Source organism: Vulpes vulpes, chromosome 5 (genome assembly GCF_048418805.1).
Source record: "Vulpes vulpes isolate BD-2025 chromosome 5, VulVul3, whole genome shotgun sequence".
In the NCBI taxonomy this organism is placed as follows: domain Eukaryota; kingdom Metazoa; phylum Chordata; class Mammalia; order Carnivora; family Canidae; genus Vulpes; species Vulpes vulpes.
Window position 1 is genome coordinate 77,217,815 of NC_132784.1, and position 23,167 is coordinate 77,240,981.

General features: G+C 36.9%; 3 protein-coding genes across 3 annotated transcripts; all 3 read right to left on the reverse strand.

Moving 5' to 3' along the window:
* Nucleotides 1-403: 403 nt before the first annotated feature.
* Nucleotides 404-1,372, reverse strand: LOC112930497 (olfactory receptor 5M10-like). The gene has a single exon (XM_026012851.2). It carries the CDS (start codon nucleotides 1,370-1,372, stop codon nucleotides 404-406), a length of 969 nt encoding a protein of 322 aa, XP_025868636.2.
* A 10,966-nt stretch (nucleotides 1,373-12,338) lies between these two features.
* On the reverse strand, nucleotides 12,339-16,762 carry LOC112930496 (olfactory receptor 5AP2-like). Its single transcript, XM_026012850.2, has 2 exons — nucleotides 15,865-16,762; nucleotides 12,339-12,346 (listed from the first exon to the last, which is right to left on the reverse strand). The coding sequence occupies exons 1-2, from the start codon at nucleotides 16,760-16,762 to the stop codon at nucleotides 12,339-12,341; spliced, it is 906 nt and encodes a 301-aa protein (XP_025868635.2).
* A 5,200-nt stretch (nucleotides 16,763-21,962) lies between these two features.
* On the reverse strand, nucleotides 21,963-22,915 carry LOC112930570 (olfactory receptor 5AP2). Its single transcript, XM_026012913.2, is given in 2 exon segments — nucleotides 21,963-22,744; nucleotides 22,747-22,915. Coding segments are annotated over 2 exon segments (951 nt in total).
* Between the last annotated feature and the right edge of the window lie 252 nt (nucleotides 22,916-23,167).

Genomic DNA, 23,167 nt, shown 5'->3' on the forward strand with positions numbered 1-23,167 from the left:
AAATAAATAGATTAAAAAGAAAGACTACAAATAGGTCAACCATTTGGTTTAAAAGACTTGCCAAGATTGAGTTTAAAGATTGGTTCCTGGAAGCCACAGTAGTTCTCAGAACTATAAAATAAAAGGAAGCATATGATTATTGAGACAAAATACAAAGTGCTTTCACAATGAATCTCAAATACATTTTTCAGTTAAGAATCTAAAACTGGATATCAGCACCTTTTGATTGCCAGATATGGGAATGCAACTCCTTGCTGAAAACAAGAAAGTTTATTATAACTTAAAGGAATGACCCACAAACTATATGATGATGATCTTAAAAAGAAATTGGAACAGGGCCTCTATTAGAGGTAGGACTTCTCTGTTATTTATTTCTAATCACCATGTTATTACAGACAACTAGTCATTTCAAATTAACAGAGACCCAAATTTCAATTGTATGAAAGAGATTTCCCTTAATAATTTGCTGCATAGCATGGATCACATCCTTGTTCCTTAGACTATAAATCAATGGGTTCAACATTGGGCTTAAAAATGTATAAAAGACAGCAATTATTTTGGACTCCTCTACAGACTTCTCAGATGGACTCCTTAAGTACATGCAGAAGAGGGTGCCATAAAATAAGGTGACTATTGTCAAGTGGGAAGCACAAGTAGAAAAGGCTTTGTGCCTGCCTTCAGCAGAACGGATCCTCAAGATGGCTACAATAATGAAAAGGTAGGATAACACAATGATGAAGAGAGAGCTTGACAGAGTCAAGCCGGCTACTACAAGCATCGCCATCTTTTTGACATGGGTGTCAGAGCAGGCCAACAGGATAAGAGGAGGATCTGCACAGTAGAAGTGGTTGATTTCAAGGGAGTCACAGAAGGACAAGTGAAAAGTCAACAGTGTCTGGGAGAGTCCATTAAGGTAACCACAAGTATAAGAGATCACCACTAGGGAGATGCAAATGTTCTTGGACATTCTGGTACTGTAATGTAGAGGGCTACAGATGGCTACATAGCGATCCAATGCCATTGAAGCAAGGATGTAAAACTCAGTGATCACCAGGGCAATGAAGAGAAGACACTGCGTGAAGCATCCAGCATACGAGATGGTCTTCTGGTCTGAGAGGAAATTGTACAGCATGTTTGGAGTGATATTAGAGGAATAGCAAATGTCTACAAAGGAGAGGTGGCTAAGGAAGAAGTACATGGGAGTTTGCAGGTGGGAATTGGTCCCAATCAGCACAATCATGCACAGATTCCCTGCCAGCGTGACTAGATAGATCACCAGAAACACCCCAAACAGGATCTTCTCTAGTACTGGGTCGTCTGTGAGTCCCAAGAGAATGAATCCCGTCACTGTAGTGTGGTTCGAGGAAGACATTTTCTTATTCCTTGAAAACTGAGAGTAGCAGAGAAGGTGAGGGATCCTGTCTAATCCAGATTCTGCATTTATTCCATCCATTTTTATCATTTACTCATTCATATATTACTAGGAAATCTCTCATCTCTTTTAACAAACTCATCATAACAACTACATAAATATTTTTGTCCTGTATCTCTGTTATCTCTTTCTCTTTATCTCTCTCTCACTCTTGCCCTTGTTCTCACTTGTGTGTGTGTGTGTGTGTGTGTGTGTGTGTAGAATCACATTTATTCTTGCCTTCTTGGAGGACTCCATATTTGGGTTTTTTTTTTTTTTCAAATTTTGTACAAAGAAAAGTATAGGAGCTTAAAGCAGATAGGAAAAGCAGCAGGTCATTGGTATAATTCAAATGGAAAAATAAAAGAAGTTGGATTTTGAGGGTCCCTCCAGATCTGGTATCTTTCAGATACAAAATAACAGAAATATTTAGTACAAAATTTTCACCTGATATCCATAGTGGTATATCTTAATTTTATTCAGAAACCATTGAATTAGTAAATTTACCTCTTGCTATATGACTAAGAAGTACTGAAGAATCATTCTCTCTGCTTAGTGAATTTACTCACTCATTCACATATACATATACATGTACAAATACACTGAGAACATTTTTTTCTGTTCTAAGTTCTGGGTTTACAGCATTGAACAAATTCCCCATCCTCATGGATAATATATTGTAGGAGAAGGAACAGATATTACCACATAGACAAAGCTATAGAATGTGATGTCAGTTAGAAGCCAGTACTATGAAGAAAAATGAAGGTAGGATGCTTTTAGATAAACATTCGGAGAAGATTCTTTGAAGAAAGTACAATTTCAACAGTAAATAAAGAAACCAAGTAGGAGAAGATCATGGAGTTTTTTGTTCCCATTTTTTTAGCAACTAACACATATATGAACATATTTGTTTTGGAAAGCATAGATGATGTTTTAATGTGGCCTTAGCTTCCAGTTGGAGCCACCATCTCTCAATACTTTATGAAAATAAGGTATGACTGGAAGACAATGCACCCCAAGAACTATACCTAAAGCTATTTTTATTTAGTTTTCACGTATTTCATCAGAAGGGTCTGCATATAATTGATTTTTTTAGAGAAGCTATAAAATATTAACATATCAATAGAAAAATCAAGTACATTTGATGAAATTAATTTTGTCTACATTGATGGGATATTCATCTTCATACAAAAGAACAAATATATTCTTAGTGAATAAATGTAGAAAATGACCTACCTGTAAAAGTTGACTACTGTATTTTGTCAAAACAAGGTGGAAACATTTATAATGTATTTCTCCAGCACATTCTCTAGAGTATTTTAGAAATAATTCTGAATAACTCGTCAAAATAGTCTTTGTTCCTCAAGGGCACAACCTTAATTTGATGCTTTGAGACCCTAGCTTCTCCTTTGAGGCCAAAAATCCACCTAATATCTATGTACCCCACTTGGTATTGAGTGCATGAGATCTTTAGCAACAATAGTGAAATTATTCATCATCTTTAATACCATGGCAGAAGGAAAATAAGAGTATATAAGTTTTGTATTTATACTGTATGTTGGCAAATCGAACTCAAATAACAAAATATACAAAAAAAAGTTTTGGGTTTTTTTTTTTTTTTTGTATAGTAAAATGAGAAAATTCTCATCAGAAGGCTTCAGTGTTTTTCTGTAGATACTGAGGTTAGGTCATCCACTGAGAGTGGGGGGAAGAAAGGTGAAGTCAGTGAGAGATTTGAGGAGCAGAAAGAATGTACAAAGCAGAAGACCAATGAAAGGAAGTAGAAGTAGAAGTCAGGGATGAGGACCCTTTAACAGTTGACACCATGGATTTATATTGGAACCAATCTGCCCCACTGAGTTAATTTCATCAACATGCTAAAAATCAAAGATGAGTCTGAGAGCCAGGATCATTCATAAAATTGATGATTCATAAAACTGGTGATTTAGAAGGATGATCAAAAGTAGACTAAAGAATATTTGAACATTGGCACTGCATTTGTTAGAGAATGAAAGAATCTAGAGATGCTTTCACTAGTCTGTATCTTCTAGGAAGCAGATATTTCCAAGTCAAAGTGTAGGCTATTCAAGAAAAGAGAGACGTCTGATTCTGTTAGATGTCTAAATGGTGGTGTTAACCTTAAAAATAGATATTGCCAGTTATTTTGACAGCAAAAACAAAAATGAGTTTTGGGGGGAATAAAAGAGAATTACAATCTAGGACAAATTGTGGCAAAATTTTAGACAAATTGAAGGAACAAAGGAGAACTGCACTTTTTAAGGAGAAAAGGAGTATGTTGGGAAGGGTATTAGTACTAAAAGTCCATTGGAGGAAACGGAGTTCAGTGTGATGGCTTTTCATTGATGGAGTTGTTGCTGGGATGGGGATTGAGGGAGCTGTGGATGAAGAGAGCCTCTATTCCTCAGGCTGTAGTAGTAGAGTAGTATCCATGTGCAAGGTCAAGTCCATGTAAGATCACACCTGACTCTTCCTGTTGGGTCTGCAACTGACTAGAGTATTAGAATGTGAGAGCTCTCCCTATGGAAACCTTCCAGCTCCGTTGTAGTGAAGTTTCCCATTAATAATTTTCATAGTGGGTTATGCTGTGAGAAATTAGACATGGAGTAAAAGCTGCATATCAACATCAAATTTAGATTGTTATCAACTCACCACATTTGAGATTTGAATGTGACCATATTATTTTCAGAATGAAATGGAAAGATTTCTCTCAATTTCTCTCTCATTCTTATCCTGATTCTTTGCACAGATCACATAATAAAATTTAAAGAATGAAACCTACTGTTTATTCCCATGAAATAAGTTTCTTGTAGGATTATAAAGCTCATTGTAGGATGGTAGAGCCCTTACTTCCTGACCCTTTACTGTGGAGATTCCTTGTTTTACATAAAAAGAGTTGGGCAGCCTGGGTGGCTCAGGGGTTTAGCGCTGCCTTCAGCCCAGGGTGTGATCCTGGAGACCAGGATTGAGTCCCATGTCAGGTTCCCTGCATGGAGCCTGCTTCTCCCTCTGCCTGTGTCTCTGCCTCTGTGTGTGTGTGTGTGTGTGTGTGTGTCTCATGAATAAATAAATAAATAAAATCTTTAGAAAAAAAAAGGGTTGAAGATTTAAAGACACTTCTTTAAACATAATGCTAGCTTCTCATTTGAAGAAAACTTGTCCCAAAGTACCTGAACATGTATGTATTTAAGTATTTCCTAATATACTATAATATATGCATTGGAATAAGCATAGGATTTACAAAAAGACTTTTCCAATAGGACTAGCTCAATAGTAACCAAATAGGCAAAACGCAGTGAATTAGTTCTTTGAGCTCTGGAAGAGCAGTGTCTGGACTTTTCAGTATGGGATAGCTTCATCAGAAGTCCACACATAAGAAGTCAATATTCATAAGAACAAAAAAGTCTATATTCTTTTGTTTATATAGCAATGGATAAAGATTAGACTTTACCTAGATATATGATACTAATTCAAAGAAGAATTTTATGCGTTCTTATTTTCCCAGAAAGTCTTCAGAGGACTCTGCTTAAATTATACTTGAAGACCTGAATTCCTTAGTTAATATCACCCTGCTTCAATTGCAATAACCAATTGATCTGTCTGCTAAAAAGACACAGATACACAAATGTCATGATAGGTAGTAGAAAATATCATCCTGACATTGTTACTTACATTTTTGTGATTATTCAATTGGCTGTCTTTTTAAAAGTTACAGCAGGTCAAGGACACCTAGGTGGCTCAGTCTGTTGAGTGATCAACTCTTGGTTTTGGCCTGGGTCATGATCTTGTGACCTGACATCAAGCTCTGTGTGGGTCTCTGTGGGGAGTCTCCTTAAGATTCTCTACCTCTGCCCCTCCCCTCACTCTCTTTCTTTCTCTGGGATAAATAAGTAAATCTTTTTTCAAAAAAATTTACAGCAAGTCCTACATTTTACTGGAGGTTCTAATCTATATCATAAAGTTATGCAGATATGACAGGAAAAAATAAAATTATGCTATTCACAGATCATAGGACAGTTTACATACGATCTCCTTTGGAAGGTCATATTACACATAATCATTTATATTATTATGCAAAAACCTATTGTAACCAAACTAACATGAATTACAGATAGAGATTATATCCGATGGAATTGTCATACACAAAAAAACTTTATTTGCAGCAAATAAGGAGATCGTGAAAAATAACTTCCAAAGACTCCCTGAACGGGGGTGACCTGGTTCTTTCCATTTAGGGCTTAGAGTGAATATTCAAAAAGAGGAACTTGAGATACCTGAGTGGCTCATTGGCTTAGATCAGGATTATCAATTAAAAAAAAAAAAAAACAAACAGAGGAACTTGCATTGCAGGTAAAGGCAGCCATACACTTGTGCTGGGAGGTTTAAAAAACATGCCTAGACACCATTGAATGTTATATTAGAAGCATGAGCTCTTCCTAGGGCAGAGACTTTAATAAAATGAAGCAGAAGAAACTGCCTGACAAAGGGAAGGGCCATGTCCCTGCTCTAAGAGCAGGTATAACCAGGATGGAGTCTTGGGCTTGATATTTCAGCTAAGAAATTCAGAGCCTTGCTTATTCATGGACTGGAAGTGAAACCCCTATAGAAAGGTAAAGATGGATGAGAATGAAGATGAACATACTTGTCTTTCAGGAAAACTTGACTTTTTTTTTTTCTTTTTTTTAAGGCTCCATGCACCGGGAGCCCGACGTGGGATTCGATCCCGGGTCTCCAGGATCTTGCCCTGGGCCAAAGGCAGGCACCAAACCGCTGCGCCACCCAGGGATCCCGAAAGCTTTACTTTAAACTGAAATTTTTCTTTTCCTCGTTCTTGAAGCCAGCCCTTCCCCTTCACTTGCTTTTCTGTAGAATCCTTTTTTTTTTTTTTAATTGGAGTTCAATTTGCCAACATATAGCATAACACCCAGGGCTCATCCCGTCAAGTGCCCCCCCTCAGTGCCCGTCACCCAGTCACCCCCACCCCTCGCCCACCTCCCTTTCCACCACCCCTTGTTCGTTTTCCAGAGTTAGGAGTCTCTCATGTTCTGTCTCCCTTTCTGATATTACCCACTCATTTTTTCTCCTTTCCCTTTTATTCCCTTTCACTATTTTTTTATATTCCCCAAATGAATGAGACCATATAATGTTTGTCCTTCTCCGATTGACTTATTTCACTCAGCATAATACCCTCCAGTTCCATCCACGTCAAAGCAAATGGTGGGTATTTGTCGTTTCTAATGGCTGAGTAATATTCCATTGTATACATAAACCACATCTTCTTTATCCATTCATCTTTCGATGGACACTGAGGCTCCTTCCACAGTTTGGCTATTGTGGACATTGCTGCTATAAACATCCGGGTGCAGGTATCCCGGCGTTTCACTGCATCTGTATCTTTGGGGTAAATCCCCAGCAGGGCAACTGCTGGGTCTTAGGGCAGGTCTATTTTTAACTCTTTGAGGAACCTCCACACAGTTTTCCAGAGTGGCTGCATCATTTCACATTCCCACCAACAGTGCAAGACGGTTTCCCTTTCTCCGCATCCTCTCCAACATTCGTTGTTTCCTGCCTTGTTAACTTTCCCCATTCTCACTGGTGTGAGGTGGTATCTCATTGTGGTTTTGATTTGTATTTCCCTGATGGCAAGTGATGCGGAGCATTTTCTCATGTGCATGTTGGCCATGTCTATGTCTTCCTCTGTGAGATTTCTCTTCATGTCTTTTGCTCATTTCATGATTGGATTGTTTGATTCTTGGGTATTGAGTTTAATAAGTTTTTTATAGATCTTGGATACTAGCCCTTTATCTGATACGTCATTTGCAGATATCTTCTCCCATTCTGTAGGTTGTCTTTTAGTTTTGTTGACTGTATCTTTTGCTGTGCAAAAGCTTCTTATCTTGATGAAGTCTCAATAGTTCATTTTTGCTTTGGTTTCTCTTGCCTTCATGGCAAGATATCTTCATGGATATATCTTGCAAGAAGTTACTGTGGCTGAGTTCAAAAAGGGTGTTGCCTGTGTTCTCCTCTAGGATTTTGATGGAATCTTGTCTCACATTTAGATCTTTCATCCATTTTGAGTTTATCTTTGTATATGGTGAAAGAGAGTGGTCTAGTTTCATTCTTTTGCATGTGGATGTCCAATTTTCCCAGCACCAATTATTGAAGACACTGTCTTTTTTCCAATGGATAGTCTTTCCTCCTTTATCGAATATTAGTTGACCATAGAGTTGAAGGTCCACTTCTGGGTTCTCTATTCTGTTCCATTGATCTATGTGTCTGTTTTTGTGCCAGTACCACACTGTCTTGATGACCACAGCTTTGTAGTACAACCTGAAATCTGGCATTGTGATGCCCCCGGCTATGGTTTTCTTTTTTAATATTCCCTGGCTATTTGGGGTCTTTTCTGATTCCACACAAATCTTAAGATGATTTGTTCCAACTCTTTGAAGAAAGTCCATGGTACTTTGACAGGGATTGCATTGAATGTGTAAATTGCCCTGGGTAACATTGACATTTTCACAATATTAATTCTTCCAATCCATGAGCATGAAATATTTTTCCATCTCTTTGTGTTTTCCTCAATTTCTTTCAGAAGTGTTCTGTAGTTTTTAGGGTATAGATCCTTTACCTCTTTGGTTAGGTTTATTCCTAGGTACCTTATGCTTTTGGTTGCAATTGTAAATGAGATTGACTCCTTAATTTCTCTTTCTTCAGTCTCATTGTTAGTGTATAGAAATGCCACTGACCTCTGGGCATTGATTTTGTATCCTGCTACACTGCCAAATTGCTGTATGAGTTCTAGCAATCTTGGGATGGAGTCTTTTGGGTTTTCTATGTACAGTATCATGTCATCTGCAAAAAGGGAGAGTTTGACTTCTTCTTTGCCAATTTGAATGCCTTTTATTTCTTCTTGTTGCCTGATTGCTGAGGCTAGGACTTCTAGTACTATGTTGAATAGCAGTGGTGAGAGTAGGAACTCGGTATGAATGTTGACACCTCGCTGACTTCAATGTACACTGAGTAACAACACCCACACGGCCTGTATTTTCCTATAAAACTCCTCAGCCTTTTACAGCCCCCTGCCCCCCACCCTACCCTTAACCCCCTGCTAGCTTGCAGTGTTGGGAGGCATTACCCTGCTGCAGCCTCCTTTGCTTGGCAAAATAATAAACTATCCTCCTTCTTTATCCCCAAAATGCTTTCTAGTTACATATTTTGGTTCCAGAACACAGAAGTTTTTGACAACAGAACCAAATGAATTCCCTGAGAAAACAAGCTTTAAATTTTCTACTGGTTTTAACCTCATTAACCCTATGGGGCATGTTTTCAGTTCTGCCAAAACAGCTCAAGAATGTACTTTAGGTCACTCTTGACCATTGACACAGCACTGGGAATTTTACCATTATTTATTTTGTCTGATGTAGTTAGGCTATTTCCTGGTTAGGTAGACATTATTAGTTTCTGCATTCCCTTTGCTTCCTTAAAATCCTTAACTATTGAGGTTTTTGCATTTCTTGGTAATTTTTTTAAGATTTTTATTTGTTTATTCATGAGAGACACACAGAGAGAGGCAGAGACATAGGCAGAGACAGAGGGAGAAGCAGGTTCTATGCAGGGAGTCCAATGGGGGGCTAGATCCCAGGATTCCAGGATCACACCCTAGGCTGAAGGCAGGCACTCAACAGCTGAGCCACCTTGGTGTCCCACATTTCTTTGTAATTCTATTACTTCCTTGGATACCCTTGCAGAAGTCTGCTCCAGTTAGTAGACCCTTGGGGCACAGATCATGGAAAATAGCTGGGGACCTAAAATGGCTTCTCCTAAAATGACTATGTCTCATCTTTCATTTTCTGGAAGCTACTAACTCTTTCTGCTTACACTGCCATAACTGAAATTTTTTTAAAAAATAAGTATTATCGGGATCCCTGGGTGGCTCAGTGGTTTAACCACTGCCTTTGGCCCAGGGCATGATCCTGGAGTCCTGGGATCAAATCCCACATCAGTCTCCTTGCATGGAGTCTGCTTCTCCCTCTGCCTGTATCTATGCCTCCCTCTCTTTCTGTGTCTCTCGTGAATAAGTAAATAAAATCTTTTTAAAATTTAAGTATTATCTTAAGTATAATATTAAGTATAACATCAAATGCATACACTACTTAGAAATGAATATAATAAAACTATCCAAGAGATTGGATCTGAAAACCACAAAACATTGCAGAGAGAAATTAAAGACCTAAATAGTGAAGAGATTGAGATATATCACTTGTGGATTGGAATATTTGATATTGTTAAGTTGTCAATTCTTCCTGAATTGATCAATAATTTTAATGCCAGTCCACTCAACATTTCATCAGGCTTATCTTTTCAAAAATTGAAAACTGATTCTAAAATACATAGATAAATATTTTTAAAAAGACTTGAATTAGCCAAAGAAAGCCATTTTGAGAGTGAAGAAAAATTATTAAATGATCTAGCCTACCTAATTTTAAGAGTTAATAGGAAGTGATAGTACTGAAAACGATGTATAGATCTGAGGATAACAAATAGATTAATTGTACAGAATAGAGAATCCAGAAGTATACTCACCCATATTGACTCAGTGGATCTTTAAACAAAGTTACAGAGTTATAGCGAAGGGGAATGCCACTGGAAAATTAATCTCTAGAAAAATTTAACTTCAAGCTGTGTATCACATCTGTCATGAGCATGCTATGAAGGCACACACACGATTTGTGTCTTTCCACAATGTCAGGTTTATTTAATCATAAAGCAAAGTTAAGTAACAATTATAAAGCAGGTTCAGAGACCAAATTCAATAACATTTCCCCATGGTTACACTTGGCTTCTTACACAGCACACAGAACAGACAAACCACAAAACATACAAGATAACAGAAGAGTGTAGGAAGTTGGCTAGAACCAAACGTGAGATCAGTCTGTGAGTCTTAGTGTGGTCCGGGTCAGCTCTGGGCACTTCCTGACTATTCTGTTCAAGCAAGGGAGGATTTCAGATCTGTTTGGAGATCAGTTGGGCAGAACCTTCTGTAGTAGCTGCCTTTTTTAAGTGCTCCTTCAGAGAGGTCACGTCTGAAGATCTGACAGTTAGCTGCCCAAATCCACTCTTTTTTAAAAGAATTTAATCAGCTTCAGGTCCCCACAGACCTCCTCTGGTTCTGCTCATTATCAGTTCTTGGGGTGTCAGCTGATGCTGGTCCAGGCTGTGTCATCTAGCTGCAGTACCTTTAGTTGCTTGCATCATTGTTTGACATAGGCCCCTGCTTTACAAAGGCTCCTGCTTCACATGAGAGTTTCCATTTTGCTCACTACAACATCATACCCCAAAATTCCAATACTAACATGTATGGATCACAGGACTAAATGTAAACACTAAATCTACAAGTCCTCTAGGGGCAAAAATAAAAGAATGTCTTCATGATTTTAAAAAATTGACCAAAAATTGACCAAAAGTTTCTCAGGGTGTACAGAAAAATCATTCATTGTGAAACAAATATATAAACTTTATGTGAACAAATTTCTTTTTTTGTGTGTATGTGCGATCACAGGTATTAGTTTTTAATACTATTAACTGAACCACTTTCACCCCTAGTATGAAAGAGAAGTCCTTACATGACAATGTATCTGTAAAAATTATGTGACCAAATTTCAAAACATGCACTCTTCAAAAATAATGTTAAAATAATGAAAAGGTGAGTCACAGACTAGAAAAAATATTCATATAGAGTAATTCTGACAAAGACTTGCATTCAGAATACATAAAGATCTTCCATAACTTACTGATCAAAATGAAACAACAAAATGTAAGAGACACTTCATAAAAGAAGATACAAGAATGGCCAAAAACCACATGAAAATCATTTCAATATCCGTAATTGTCAAAGAAATGTAAATTATAACTACCACAGGATAACACTTCATACCCAACCTCCACAGCAAGAACTTAGCCGATTGTGACAAAAGGAAACAACCAGAATTCTCATAATATACCACTTGATGGAATGTAAAATAGTTTTTAACGACTTTAGAAGTTTTATAAGTTTATAAAATTTTACAAATTTTATAAGAAATAACCAGTTTATATTTCTTATAAAATTTCCTAGAAAGTTATACCTTCTTACAAAACTATGACCCAGCAATTCTACTCTTAAGCATTTATCCAAGACAAAAGAAGACACATGTCCTTCAAGAAACTCAAATATATACTGGCAGATGCATAGATTGTGGTATGTCCATATTACGGAAATAAAAATGAACATACTAGTCGTACACATAAATGAATCTCAGAAACATTATGGGGGGAGGTATTAACTTCCTGAATGGTAGAGTAGTGACCTCCTCAAAACTGCTCCTCCAAGAACACTGGCAAAAGGTATCTAAGTCAACTTTTTCAGAAGTTTTAAGCAAAACTTAAATTAAGCAAAGCTTACAGCAATCCTGAGAGTGTTTATTCCATAAAAATGGCAGGGAATTCTGCTAAGAATGGTGAGCTTTGTGGCACATTCTACTTGCTCTATTCCCACATCCTCTCCTTAGTTACATAGTAATCTTGAAAACTGGAATTGAGATTACCTGGCTATGCACATTAGTCAGACTGCATTGAGCTTTACATTTAAAATTTCTGCACTTTATAAGGAGTAAATTTACCTTCCTAAATATGACTTAATGGTAAATTTTGCTTTCTTCAGAGTAAAACATATCAAATGATTTACTGTTATTTCTACGGTACTATGTTATAAGGGCTCTTTTATATTATAGATTATATACTATAGATTAACATGCAGAGCAAAAAGTTTAAGCACTGAGAGGTAAAGTTTCCCTCAAACCTGGTCTTTACTAGAAATTTTTTAAACAATGACATCAAGAGTAGAACCCAGAAAGCTCTCCGGTTTATCTATTCATTCTTCTCTTGTCTTTATTTCTCTATTGTCACTGAAGCCTGGGAGGAAAAGGGGTGTGTGGGGATGAAAAGGAGAGAAGGAGGAGAAGTAGCTAAATGAAGAACTCTTAGTAGTGAATAAGGGTCGTCAAGGCAACTACTTCTGGGATTTCTCTACACAATAGAGGCCCAAAGAGTTTTTACACAGCCTGCTGGGACCATTTACTTCTCAAAATCCTGTCATCACAAATCCCATATTCTTAGAGAATCAAGTACATTGAATGATTAGTATAATAAAGAAAGATGATATTTATGTGTTGGGCAATCTAACAAAACCAGAAAGGAAAATACACATGAAACCCTCAAATCTAGGAACTATGGAAAAACCAAAAGAGCAAGAGCTGCATTTTACAAGAGTTAGCCTAAAAGTCATACTTCTGTACTACCTTGTGGCTAGTAGTTGTTTTTTTTTTTTTTTTCTTGATCCTGTACCCTAGAAGGAGAGCCTGGCTGCAAGTCTAATCCAAATATTTGTGTCTAACTATCATAAACATACTAAGAAGCCTCTGACTTCTGGTATCTATCTTTAAATATATTAGAATAAGTAGGCATGACAGGCTAGGAAAGCCAAAATGTAGCAACTTTAGTACTGTTATTGAGGGGACCCTGATCATTTCATTATGAGAAAAAGAAGCTCAAATCACTTTCAATATAACAATGCTGTTCAGCATTGCAGTGCAGTGTGCTTTTAAAAACACTGCACACACTTGTATTTTTCTATAAGCAGAATTCTACATGCTGTGATAGGCAGGGTCGAAAATATGTAAGAATCCACAAATTGTATCATGTGGGAAAAAATCTAACCCATCTACTTATAAAGTTAGCACTGGTTTTAACATTCCTGTTGAGTTGTAAACAGCATAAAGTGCCAGTGTCTAAACTAAGAGTCCATAAGTGAGCAGTGAGCAGGCAAGGAATTTAATTTTACTAAGCAAATGTATAGTGGACTGCAGTAGCTATTATAAAGCAAGATTTCTTCTGGTATTTCATGACTCCACCCTCACCACCGACATACACCCAAATACACAAATACATACATACCCCACAACCATATACATGATGAATACCTGAGACTTTTTAGGTAATGCTGTCCTTTCTAAAGAGATGCAGACTTGCCTCTAATGCAATTGTCCCAAAAGTATGTAAAATTGAGGCTGCCAGGTGAAAAGTCTATGAAACAGAATGAATGAATTTATAATATGAGAGAGGAAATGAAAGACAGAGAAAGAGAAAGAAAAAGAGACTGTGAAAGACTTCATGGCACTAAGAACTCCAAGCCTACGATGGTTTGAATTAACTTGTGTTCCTTCACTGGATATTCTATTGCTATATTGAAATCACATTTACTTTATGCAATACGAAAGACGTAGGATACTGAAATATCATGTTTATTAAAATGTTTAATTTCAAAGAAGGCAAGACAAATAAAACATTATCCAACAAAGCATCCAACCAGCTACCAAAGAACTTCCTTTCTAACATTAACTTTCTGAAATAATGATTCTTGACAACTTTTAGTTCCAGGTGCCAGAGGCAATATTTTGTCTTTCATCACCCTATGCCTTCAATTGGAATGATTTCTTTCTTAATTTTAAAACTTTTAGTAATGGCCTGCTTATAAAGGCATGGAGATGTCCAGGTTGACATAAAGAGGTTTCTTTTCTTAAGGATGTCTTAATCTATGTATTTTTTTAATATTTATTTATTTATTTGAGAGCAAGAGCAAATAGAAGGAGGGGCAGAGGGAGAGAGAATCCTCAAGCAGACTCCCTGCTGAGTGTGGAGCCTGATGTAGGTCTCAATTTCATGACCCTGAGATCATAACCTGAGCCAAAACCAAGAGTTGGTAGGTTAGCCAACTGAACTACCCAGGTGCCCCTAGTTTATGTATATTACACTGTATTTTTATAATTAGCTTCTCTAACAAACAACTTGATTAAAGCTGCAATATTTATAGAATCACTGGAATAGGCATGTTTAAATATGTACCTTGGAAAGAAAGATGGAGGATCAGGGCAATCATAAAGGAGGTAATATTTATGCTGTCTTGAAATATGAAGAGCTCTCCAGAAAAAGAATGATAAGAGGAAACCATTGAATAAGACAGAAAAATGTGTTTTTGATATGCAGCATCTGAAATGAAGAATAAAGGAAGATAAAATGATAAGATTTGGATTCAATTTCTTATCAAAAACTCTAAGCTATAATGAAAGCAAAATGAGTTTTTAGTCTCTTTTAAATGGCTACTTTTCTATTATTATGACAGTCTTTCCATGAAATATACTAGCGTCACACTTAGTATACTTTACCCAGTTCCAAACAGTTTAAAGCACTACCTGCTTACATGTCAATGGTCACTGTGAAGAAAATCCAGTCCTACTGGGGAGATATTCCATCAAGAAAATACCAGTCAAACCAACTTAAAGCTTTAAACATGCCCCAGTGAAATTGCAGCCAGCAGTAAAATAGATATGTATGGTTATTTGCTAAGGTATAAGGGAAAACTTACTTATCTTGCCCTGGCTCTTTAAGCTTAAACTTCTTACTCATTTAAAAATCAAACACATGATACTTTATCTACAGGAATTATAAAGAATACCTCTTTTCTAAGCTCAGAAACCTCCATTCTATGGAGCCTTGGTGTTCTTGTTCTGTGATACCCCCTATATTTACCTTGTGGTTTGTTCCCATTATTCCCTCACATCAAGATTACTTGTCCAGATTAGAAATGTTTGACTCTGAGGGGGCCTGGGTGGCTCAGTGAGTTAAGCATCCAACCCTTCGTTTCAGCTCAGGTTGTATTCACAGGGTCAGGTGATTGAGCCCTGCATCAGCTCCATGCTCAGTGTTGAGTCCCCTGAGATCCTCTCTCCCTGTCCCTTTGCCCCTCCCATTCATGTGCTTGCACTCATGGTGTCTCTCACTCACTCTCTAAAAATAAATAATTCTTTAAAAAAAAAAGAAATATTTTATTCCAGCATCTCTGTCAGGATTAAGTTCTGATTTTTTTTCTGGTTCACTGGGGCTAAGAAGCAGTCTCTAAGCCTTTTGGGTCCTCTGGACAAGTTCTGACTCAGCCTACTCTTAATCACCTGTTCTCTGGCAGTTATATACACCACTATTCAATCATGAAACCATCAAATGGGGAAAAAAATGGAATCATTCCTCCTGCTCCAGTCTCTCTATGTCACCTACCTTTATACTTTTTATGCCTCTGAACAGGGAGTTGAAATGTGATATCTGATTATTTTCAAGCATATAGGTTCTGTGGAATTTATACAGAGTGACCATATTCTCCAGGATGCAGAGACCTTTAGTCTAATTCCACTATCAAAAACAACAACAAAACTCATGACATGAAAAAAACGGAGTCAGGGTGAATGAAGGTTGATTTGGTCATTTTTATGTTCCCTCAGAGTCCTAAAATCCCATACTTTGTTGATTCTAAGTACAGAGGTAAAAATAAGTTGTTTTAAAAATTTTACCTAAGGAAGCTTTGACCTCCTTGTTTCTCAGACTATAGATGAGAGGATTTAACATAGGGATGACCACTGTATAAAACACAGATACCACTTTGTCTTGGTCCATTGAGTAGCTGGAGCTGGGGCGCAGATACATAAACAGAATTGTACCAAAGAAGATGGTAACCACCATCAAGTGGGAAGCGCAGGTGGAAAAGGCTTTGTGCCTCCCTTCAGCAGAATGGATCTTCAAAATGGCAATGAGTATGTACAGATAAGAAATGAGAATAATCAAGAGGCAGCTCAGTTCATTAAAACTGGCAAAAGCAAAAATGACAACTTCATTGATATGTGTATCAGAGCAAGAGAGTTTCAGGAGGGGTGGAGTGTCGCAGAAAAAGTGGTTGATGACATTTGAACGGCAGAAAGACAGCCGAAAGGTGAAGCCAGTGTGAATGGCAGCATTCAGAAAGCCTGCAAGATACGTGGCCAACACCAGAAGGACATTAAGATGGGGAGACATAATAACTGCATAAAGAAGAGGCTTGCAGATGGCCACATAACGGTCGTAAGCCATCACGGCCAACAGGAAGCCCTCAATGCCGGCAAAGGAACCAAAAAAGAAGAATTGAGCGGCACATCCATTAAATGAAATGACTGGGTTCTCCACCCAGAAATTCACTAGCATATTAGGGGCAATGACAGAAGAATAACAGAAATCAACAAGGGATAAATTACTGAGGAAAAAATACATTGGAGTATGGAGACGTGAGTCAATCTTGATTAATATGATCATGCCAAGATTTCCAAATACAGTGATCATATAGACGACCAGAAACACCATAAAAAGAAGGCACAGTAGTTCTGGATGATCCCCGAATCCCACAAGAATAAATTCAGTCACTGTTGTATGGTTGCTCATATCTTTGTCTCAGAATAGATGATTCATTTGCTAGGATAAGAAAGAAACCAAGGAAATAAATTGTATAAAGAAAAAAAATACCAGGAAGATAAAATAGTTCATTCTCTGCTGTAAGTAAGATTAACTCTAAAATGCCCTGAGGATATGTGTATTAAACCTCTTTATTTTCCTATTGCAGTGAAAAAAAATTCATTAAGTAAACAGAGTAAACTATTTTATTTAAAACTAATGTGTGTGTGTATGTGGTACGTGTGTGAAGTCTTTGATGGTTGACCCTATTTATCCATAGTCTATCTTAACTCTCAACTTTTTTCTCCTCCTCCGTTGGTCTTACTGCCTTCACCTCCTATGATCCAATTCCTTGCATTCATCTTGGCAATAAAACATACAATACAGTTGAATACCTTTGCTTGTATACAGTTCTACTTTTCCTATTTTCTCTCAAGTCCACTCTGATCAGGTTTCCACCCCAGCACTCCATGGAAACATCTCTTTACTAAAGCATCATGGATCTTTACATTGTCAATTTCTGTGGTCAATTCTCATTCCTCATCCTTTTGACCTATCAATAACATTTGACAGAATTGACTTCTTACTACTCCTTGAAAGACTTTCTTATCTGATCTTCCAGAACTCCAGACTCCAAGTTTTCCTCCTACCATTGGGTTACTCCTTCAAGTCTCTGCTTACTCCTTCTTTTCTCTATGACTCTTAAGGTTGAAGTACCTCAGTCCTTGGTCTACCTCTTTTTCCTATTTATACTCTACTCTGGTGACTATTCAATTCTGTAAATTTAATTATCATCTATATACTTAAAACTCCTTAATTTATATCTCTAGCCCTGACATATTTTCCAAATTTCAGACTTCTAATTTAACTGCTTACTCACAATCTCCACAATACTATCAAATAGCAACTCAGAATGATCCAAAGCTGAATTCTTCATGCCCTCCCCTAATTTGTACCAAACATAGCATTCCTTATCTCATGTTAATGACAACTCTATACTTTCATTTGCTTAGATGACATTAAATAAACAAATAAATATTTAAGAAATTAATCTCTTTCTTATATACTATATAACCAGTTAATCAGAAATTATGTTGGTTCTACCTTCAAAATATCCATATCAACTACTTCCTATCGTCTCTATTCCTACCAAGACCCAAGACAACGTTACCTTTCACCTAGATTACTGTAACAGTCTTTCACTGATCTATCTTTAAAGTCAGCTAAATTCCTACCCTATAAAAAAACTATTTTAAAATTTTTAAAGCTCTACTTTACACATACATATACAAACATACTTACATTATATATGGAATTCTTGCTACAAAAAAATTAATTAAATTTCCCTACTTTGCACATACACACACACACATATATACATGGATAAACATGTATATATACATTCATATATATGTGTCTGTATAAAATTCTCATTTGTTATTAGTCATCTTAAATCTCTGTTGCCTAAAAACAAAATCCAAATTAGTTTAGTTGGTAACATTAAATTTAGTATTTCAGACATATCCTAATTGAGATGTTTAATTACTTGATGCTTTTTGGGTCCTCTTGGAATCTTTCTATGTCTGAACACTTTAAGATCAACTAAATAATCTTACCTTTGTTCTTAAGAAATATTCGCCAATAGTGGTTATTAGTTTAGTTTTGCTTTACTGCTTTTTGGAGGAATACAAGTTTCCTGTCTTACAATGTGAAATTTATAGCTATGATGAAGATGGAAGTGGCATAAGAGATCCAGCTATGACAGCATTAAGACAGGATTAATTCAACAGAGTAGAAAATGCTGCTTCTGAATCTGAAGCAGTCAGCTTTATTCAGTGTGTGATGACTCTCTTGAGACTGCAAAACACTAAAAATCTAAAACTTGAAATGTGCTAATCCAGAATTAAAGCATGCACTTATTTTCCACTGAAATAATTGAACTACTTTCTCCCCAGTGAACCACTTATACACTGGAGGGTAACATTGGCATTTAGAGAAGTACAAAAATTATTTCATGGAGTCTCAAGACCATGAAATAATGAGACTCCACTGAGCATAACATTGAATTAAATGGTACAGAATTGATGCCTCAAACTTCAGAATTCCACTTACAATGTGATCCCTATTCATTTCTACTAGAATATAGCTCTCAATGTATTAATTAATTAATTAATTTAACACAGATTTAGTGGACTTGTATTATGGAGCATACAAGTATTCTTGATACTGGTAGAGTAGCCAAAAAAAATTGATCTTATTCATTCCTTCATGCAGCTTGCATTCTGAAGTTAGGCTTGGATGGCTCTTGTAGAATGGTAGGAAAAAGTAAAGCCCAAAACTGATTTGTGAACTACCAGGCTTTTCTGATCAGTTACTTCTTCCCAAACACCCTCCTGATTGCAATTCATTTCCTTCTTTCATTTGCTCACATTGGTCCATATATATGTTGTTCCCTTATTATTCCTTGAAGAAACCAGGGAGAATCTTACCTCGGAGCCTTTATATTTATTGTAAGTATACCTGGAATGCTCTTCCACAGATAGTCAGATGGTATTATCTTTATTTAAGCCTTTCTCAAATGTTTTTCCCGCAGAAAGCTCTTCTCTGATGCCACTGTTCCCTATTCTATTTCCTGCTTTATTATTCTTCAAAACACCACTCATACCCAAGTCAAACACACACACACACACACACACACTTTACAATTCTATGCACTCATGCATGAACATTTGAAATAGACAATATAGTCTTCCTCATGTGAATATAAGTTAGAGAAGATCAAAAACTTATTTTCTTTACCTGCTAAATCTCCAGTACATGTTACATACTAGTTTTTCTCTTAACAGTTTACCAGTTTTATTGAGGTATTTGTATGCCCAAACTCAACAAATTATATACATTAAATGTATGCAGAGTTTTGCATATCTATAAATAATCATTGGATGGATTCTGAGTAAAGATATAAAGGGTATCTATTTTCTTATTCTAAGTATAAACTAAGAATATATAATAGAAGACACAATTTGTAGCTTAACATAGAAAAGGATATTTTAAGCTCAATGACACATAGGTGTGATGCTAAGATACAGATCCTCCTTATAGTACAAAAGGTGTGATCATTCTATAGATGTTTGAGTATGATAATTAAGTTGGAAAAGCTAATTTTATAATCCTTTCATGTGTTCAGAGTCCCTAGATGCCAGATTGTCAATTCAATGTATGAATCTGGAACTCAAGTGAGAGGTCAGGGGCAGACATGTGAATTTTGGAATCATTGCAGACTTCTTAGATCACGTAAGAAGTGGGTACAGATGGAGAACCAATGTATCACAAACTAATATAGAGGATTAAGTCTTTGGCTCCAAGATTTGGAGGTTAGCATGTGAAAGAAGAAAAGCTATCATAGTTACCTGGGAAGAAGTGGTAGTGGAAAAAGGAAAATCAGAAGATTGAAGTCATACAGAAACCTAAAAATATGTGGGTTTTGGGGTAAGTTGAAGGAATTATTGGTGGTAAATCCTCTTGATATACCAAGTACAAGTATGATAGAAGAACAATCTTTAGAGGCAATAATGTTAAGCACTCATGTGTCCATGACAAGATTGGGTTCAATGGAGAAGTGGCACAGAAATACAATTGGAACATGTAATGGGATCTGAGGAAGTAGGGACAAAGACCAGAGGTAGTTCTTTTGAAAAGATTCATTGTAAAGAGAGCAGAGACATAAGCTGGTGACTGACGGAACTTTCAGCCAAAGAAATTATTAAGAAGGTGATACTAGATGATGTTTATAAACAAATGAGAACACACCAGTAGTTTGAGAAACCAGTGCTTGGGTAGAGTACAGATACAATTTCTGAAGTGAAATTTATGGAAACCTCCAAAGATGTTCAGATGTAAACCTTGGTGGGGAGGGTGAGGTGGTCTTACTTGGAGCATGAGAAGCATTGATGTTCTCCCTCAGGGTCTGCAGTGGATAGTGGGATGGGAAGCAATAAGGAGTAGATATTTACCTGATTCCAAATAATGCTTCCTTTGACATGCCATCTCATTGAAGAAGGCCATTTCCCCATTGCTCCTACATTGACAATTCCCTGCCCCACCGCAGTGAACAACAGATAGATAATTTACTTTCAGTAAATGTTTATTAAAAACTACCCCTGGGAAGGGTAAATGTTAAAAGTTAAAGTACATTCACTACCCTCATAATATTCCAGTTAATTTACAAAATCAGTAAAATAATACCTCATTATTGCTGTGGTACCCATATTAGAAGCCCTGATAAGATTCTTTCTTGTATCTTGTTTGGTATTCTTGACATCTGTGTGAGTAGAGTAGTGTTATTATTTATGACAGATGCTGTTCATACCACCCAGATTTGTTTTGCGGGGTCAAAGCATTTATTTTCTCAGCTTCCAAGTGCAATGGCAACTGACACTTCACAGCTGAGTTCCACTCTGGGAATTGGCCCTGATGAAAGGAATTACCATGTCCAATGGGTGAGCCATTTTCAAAACTGGTCATTATGAAAGTATAAACATTTGGTCTTTATTTTTTTTCACAATCTGGGGAATCTCTGAAGGATCATCCTGGCCACAGAGCTCCAAGTGGAATTGCATGACTACTCTATTGTAACTTCATCGCTGTTCAACTTCTATCTACTCAGCTCTGCTTCCCTCATTCCTTTCCAGCCTTCTAGGTATTGTTCCTGGGAATGTTCTCCACTACAATTCCTGGCATGTATACAAATATCTGTCTGAGTCTATTTACCCAGATCCAAGATGATAGATAGATGATAGGTAGATAGATAGATAAATGATAGATAGATAGATGATAGATAGATAGATAGATAGATAGATAGATAGATAGATGATAGATAATATAAAATAGATAATAGAATATCAGATCAAGAAAAGATAAATATTGAAATTGGAACTTAAACCCAGTCAGTCATATCTAAATATTTTGATACTTTACTAACCACTAACCTCCCCTACTATGTTTTTTCATCATATAAGCCCATGGATAAACATTTAAGACACCAGAATATTTAGAGGGCTGCCCCATTTTAACCAATTTGCTTTAATAAACACACACACACACAAACACACAAAGAGCTAAAGCAACCAGATAGTAAAATTAATATGAAAACATATTTTTTCTGCATAACAGGATCATATGTAACATGGTTTTACAGTATGTGTTTCTGTAAAATCTTCTTTAAGGCCCCTTTCACATCCTTATTTTTCAAACTGTAGATGAGGGGATTTAGCATAGGGATTACTACTGTATAAAAGACAGAGACAATCTTGTCCTGTTCCATTGAATAGCTAGATGTGGGGCGCAAGTACATGAAGAGAATTGTCCCAAAGAATATGGTGACAGCCATGAGGTGGGAGGCACAGGTGGAGAAGGCTTTGTGTCTGCTTTCTAAAGAAGGCATCCTCAAGATGGCAATGAGGATACACAGGTAGGAAATGAGAACAATCATAACACAACTGATGACATTAAAACTGGAGAAAGCCATGATCACAATGCCATTGATGCGAGTGTCAGAGCAAGAGAGTTTGAGCAGGGGTGGAGTGTCACAGTAGAAATGGTTGATCCTATTAGAGCCACAAAAGGACAATCTGAAAGTCATTCCTGTGTGTATGGCTGCATTCCCAAAGCCTGCTAAGAAAGAGGTAGCTATTAGTAAGAAGCAAATTTTCTCAGACATGAGAACTGAGTATCGCAGAGGGTTCCAAATGGCTGCATAGCGGTCATATGCCACCATGGCCAACAGAAAGCATTCAGTCCCCAAGAAGGAGCCAAAGAAGTAGAACTGAGCAGCACATCCATTAAAAGAAATGGCTTTATTCTTGGCCACGAGGTTCACCAGCATCTTAGGAGTGACAGAAGAAGAGTAAGATGCATCAACAAAAGACAGGCTACTGAGAAAGAAGTACATGGGGGTGTGGAGATAGGGGTCAATTTAATTAACACAATCATCCCCAAATTACCCACCATGGTTGCCATATAGATAAACAGAAACAATCCAAAGAGGACAATTTGTAGATCTGAGTTGTCTGAGAGTCCTAAGAGGATAAATTCTGTCATTTCTGTTTGATTTCTGCCTTGGACTTCTTTCATGTATCTGATCATTTCAGCTGCAATAAGAAAGAGAATGGAACTGACATTTGGTCAGGTGAATACATGACAGAGCCATAAACATCTTTTCCTGAACATATATACATAAAAATTCCAGATGTGTTTTGGACATGATGTCAAGTCAAAAGACATCAAAAGACTATGCTAAGTTCTAGGTGTACTACTGCCTACTAACTAATGACCTTGAGATGAGTGACTTAATATATCCATTAACTAAGAGTACTTCTAGCATTAACCATTTATTGG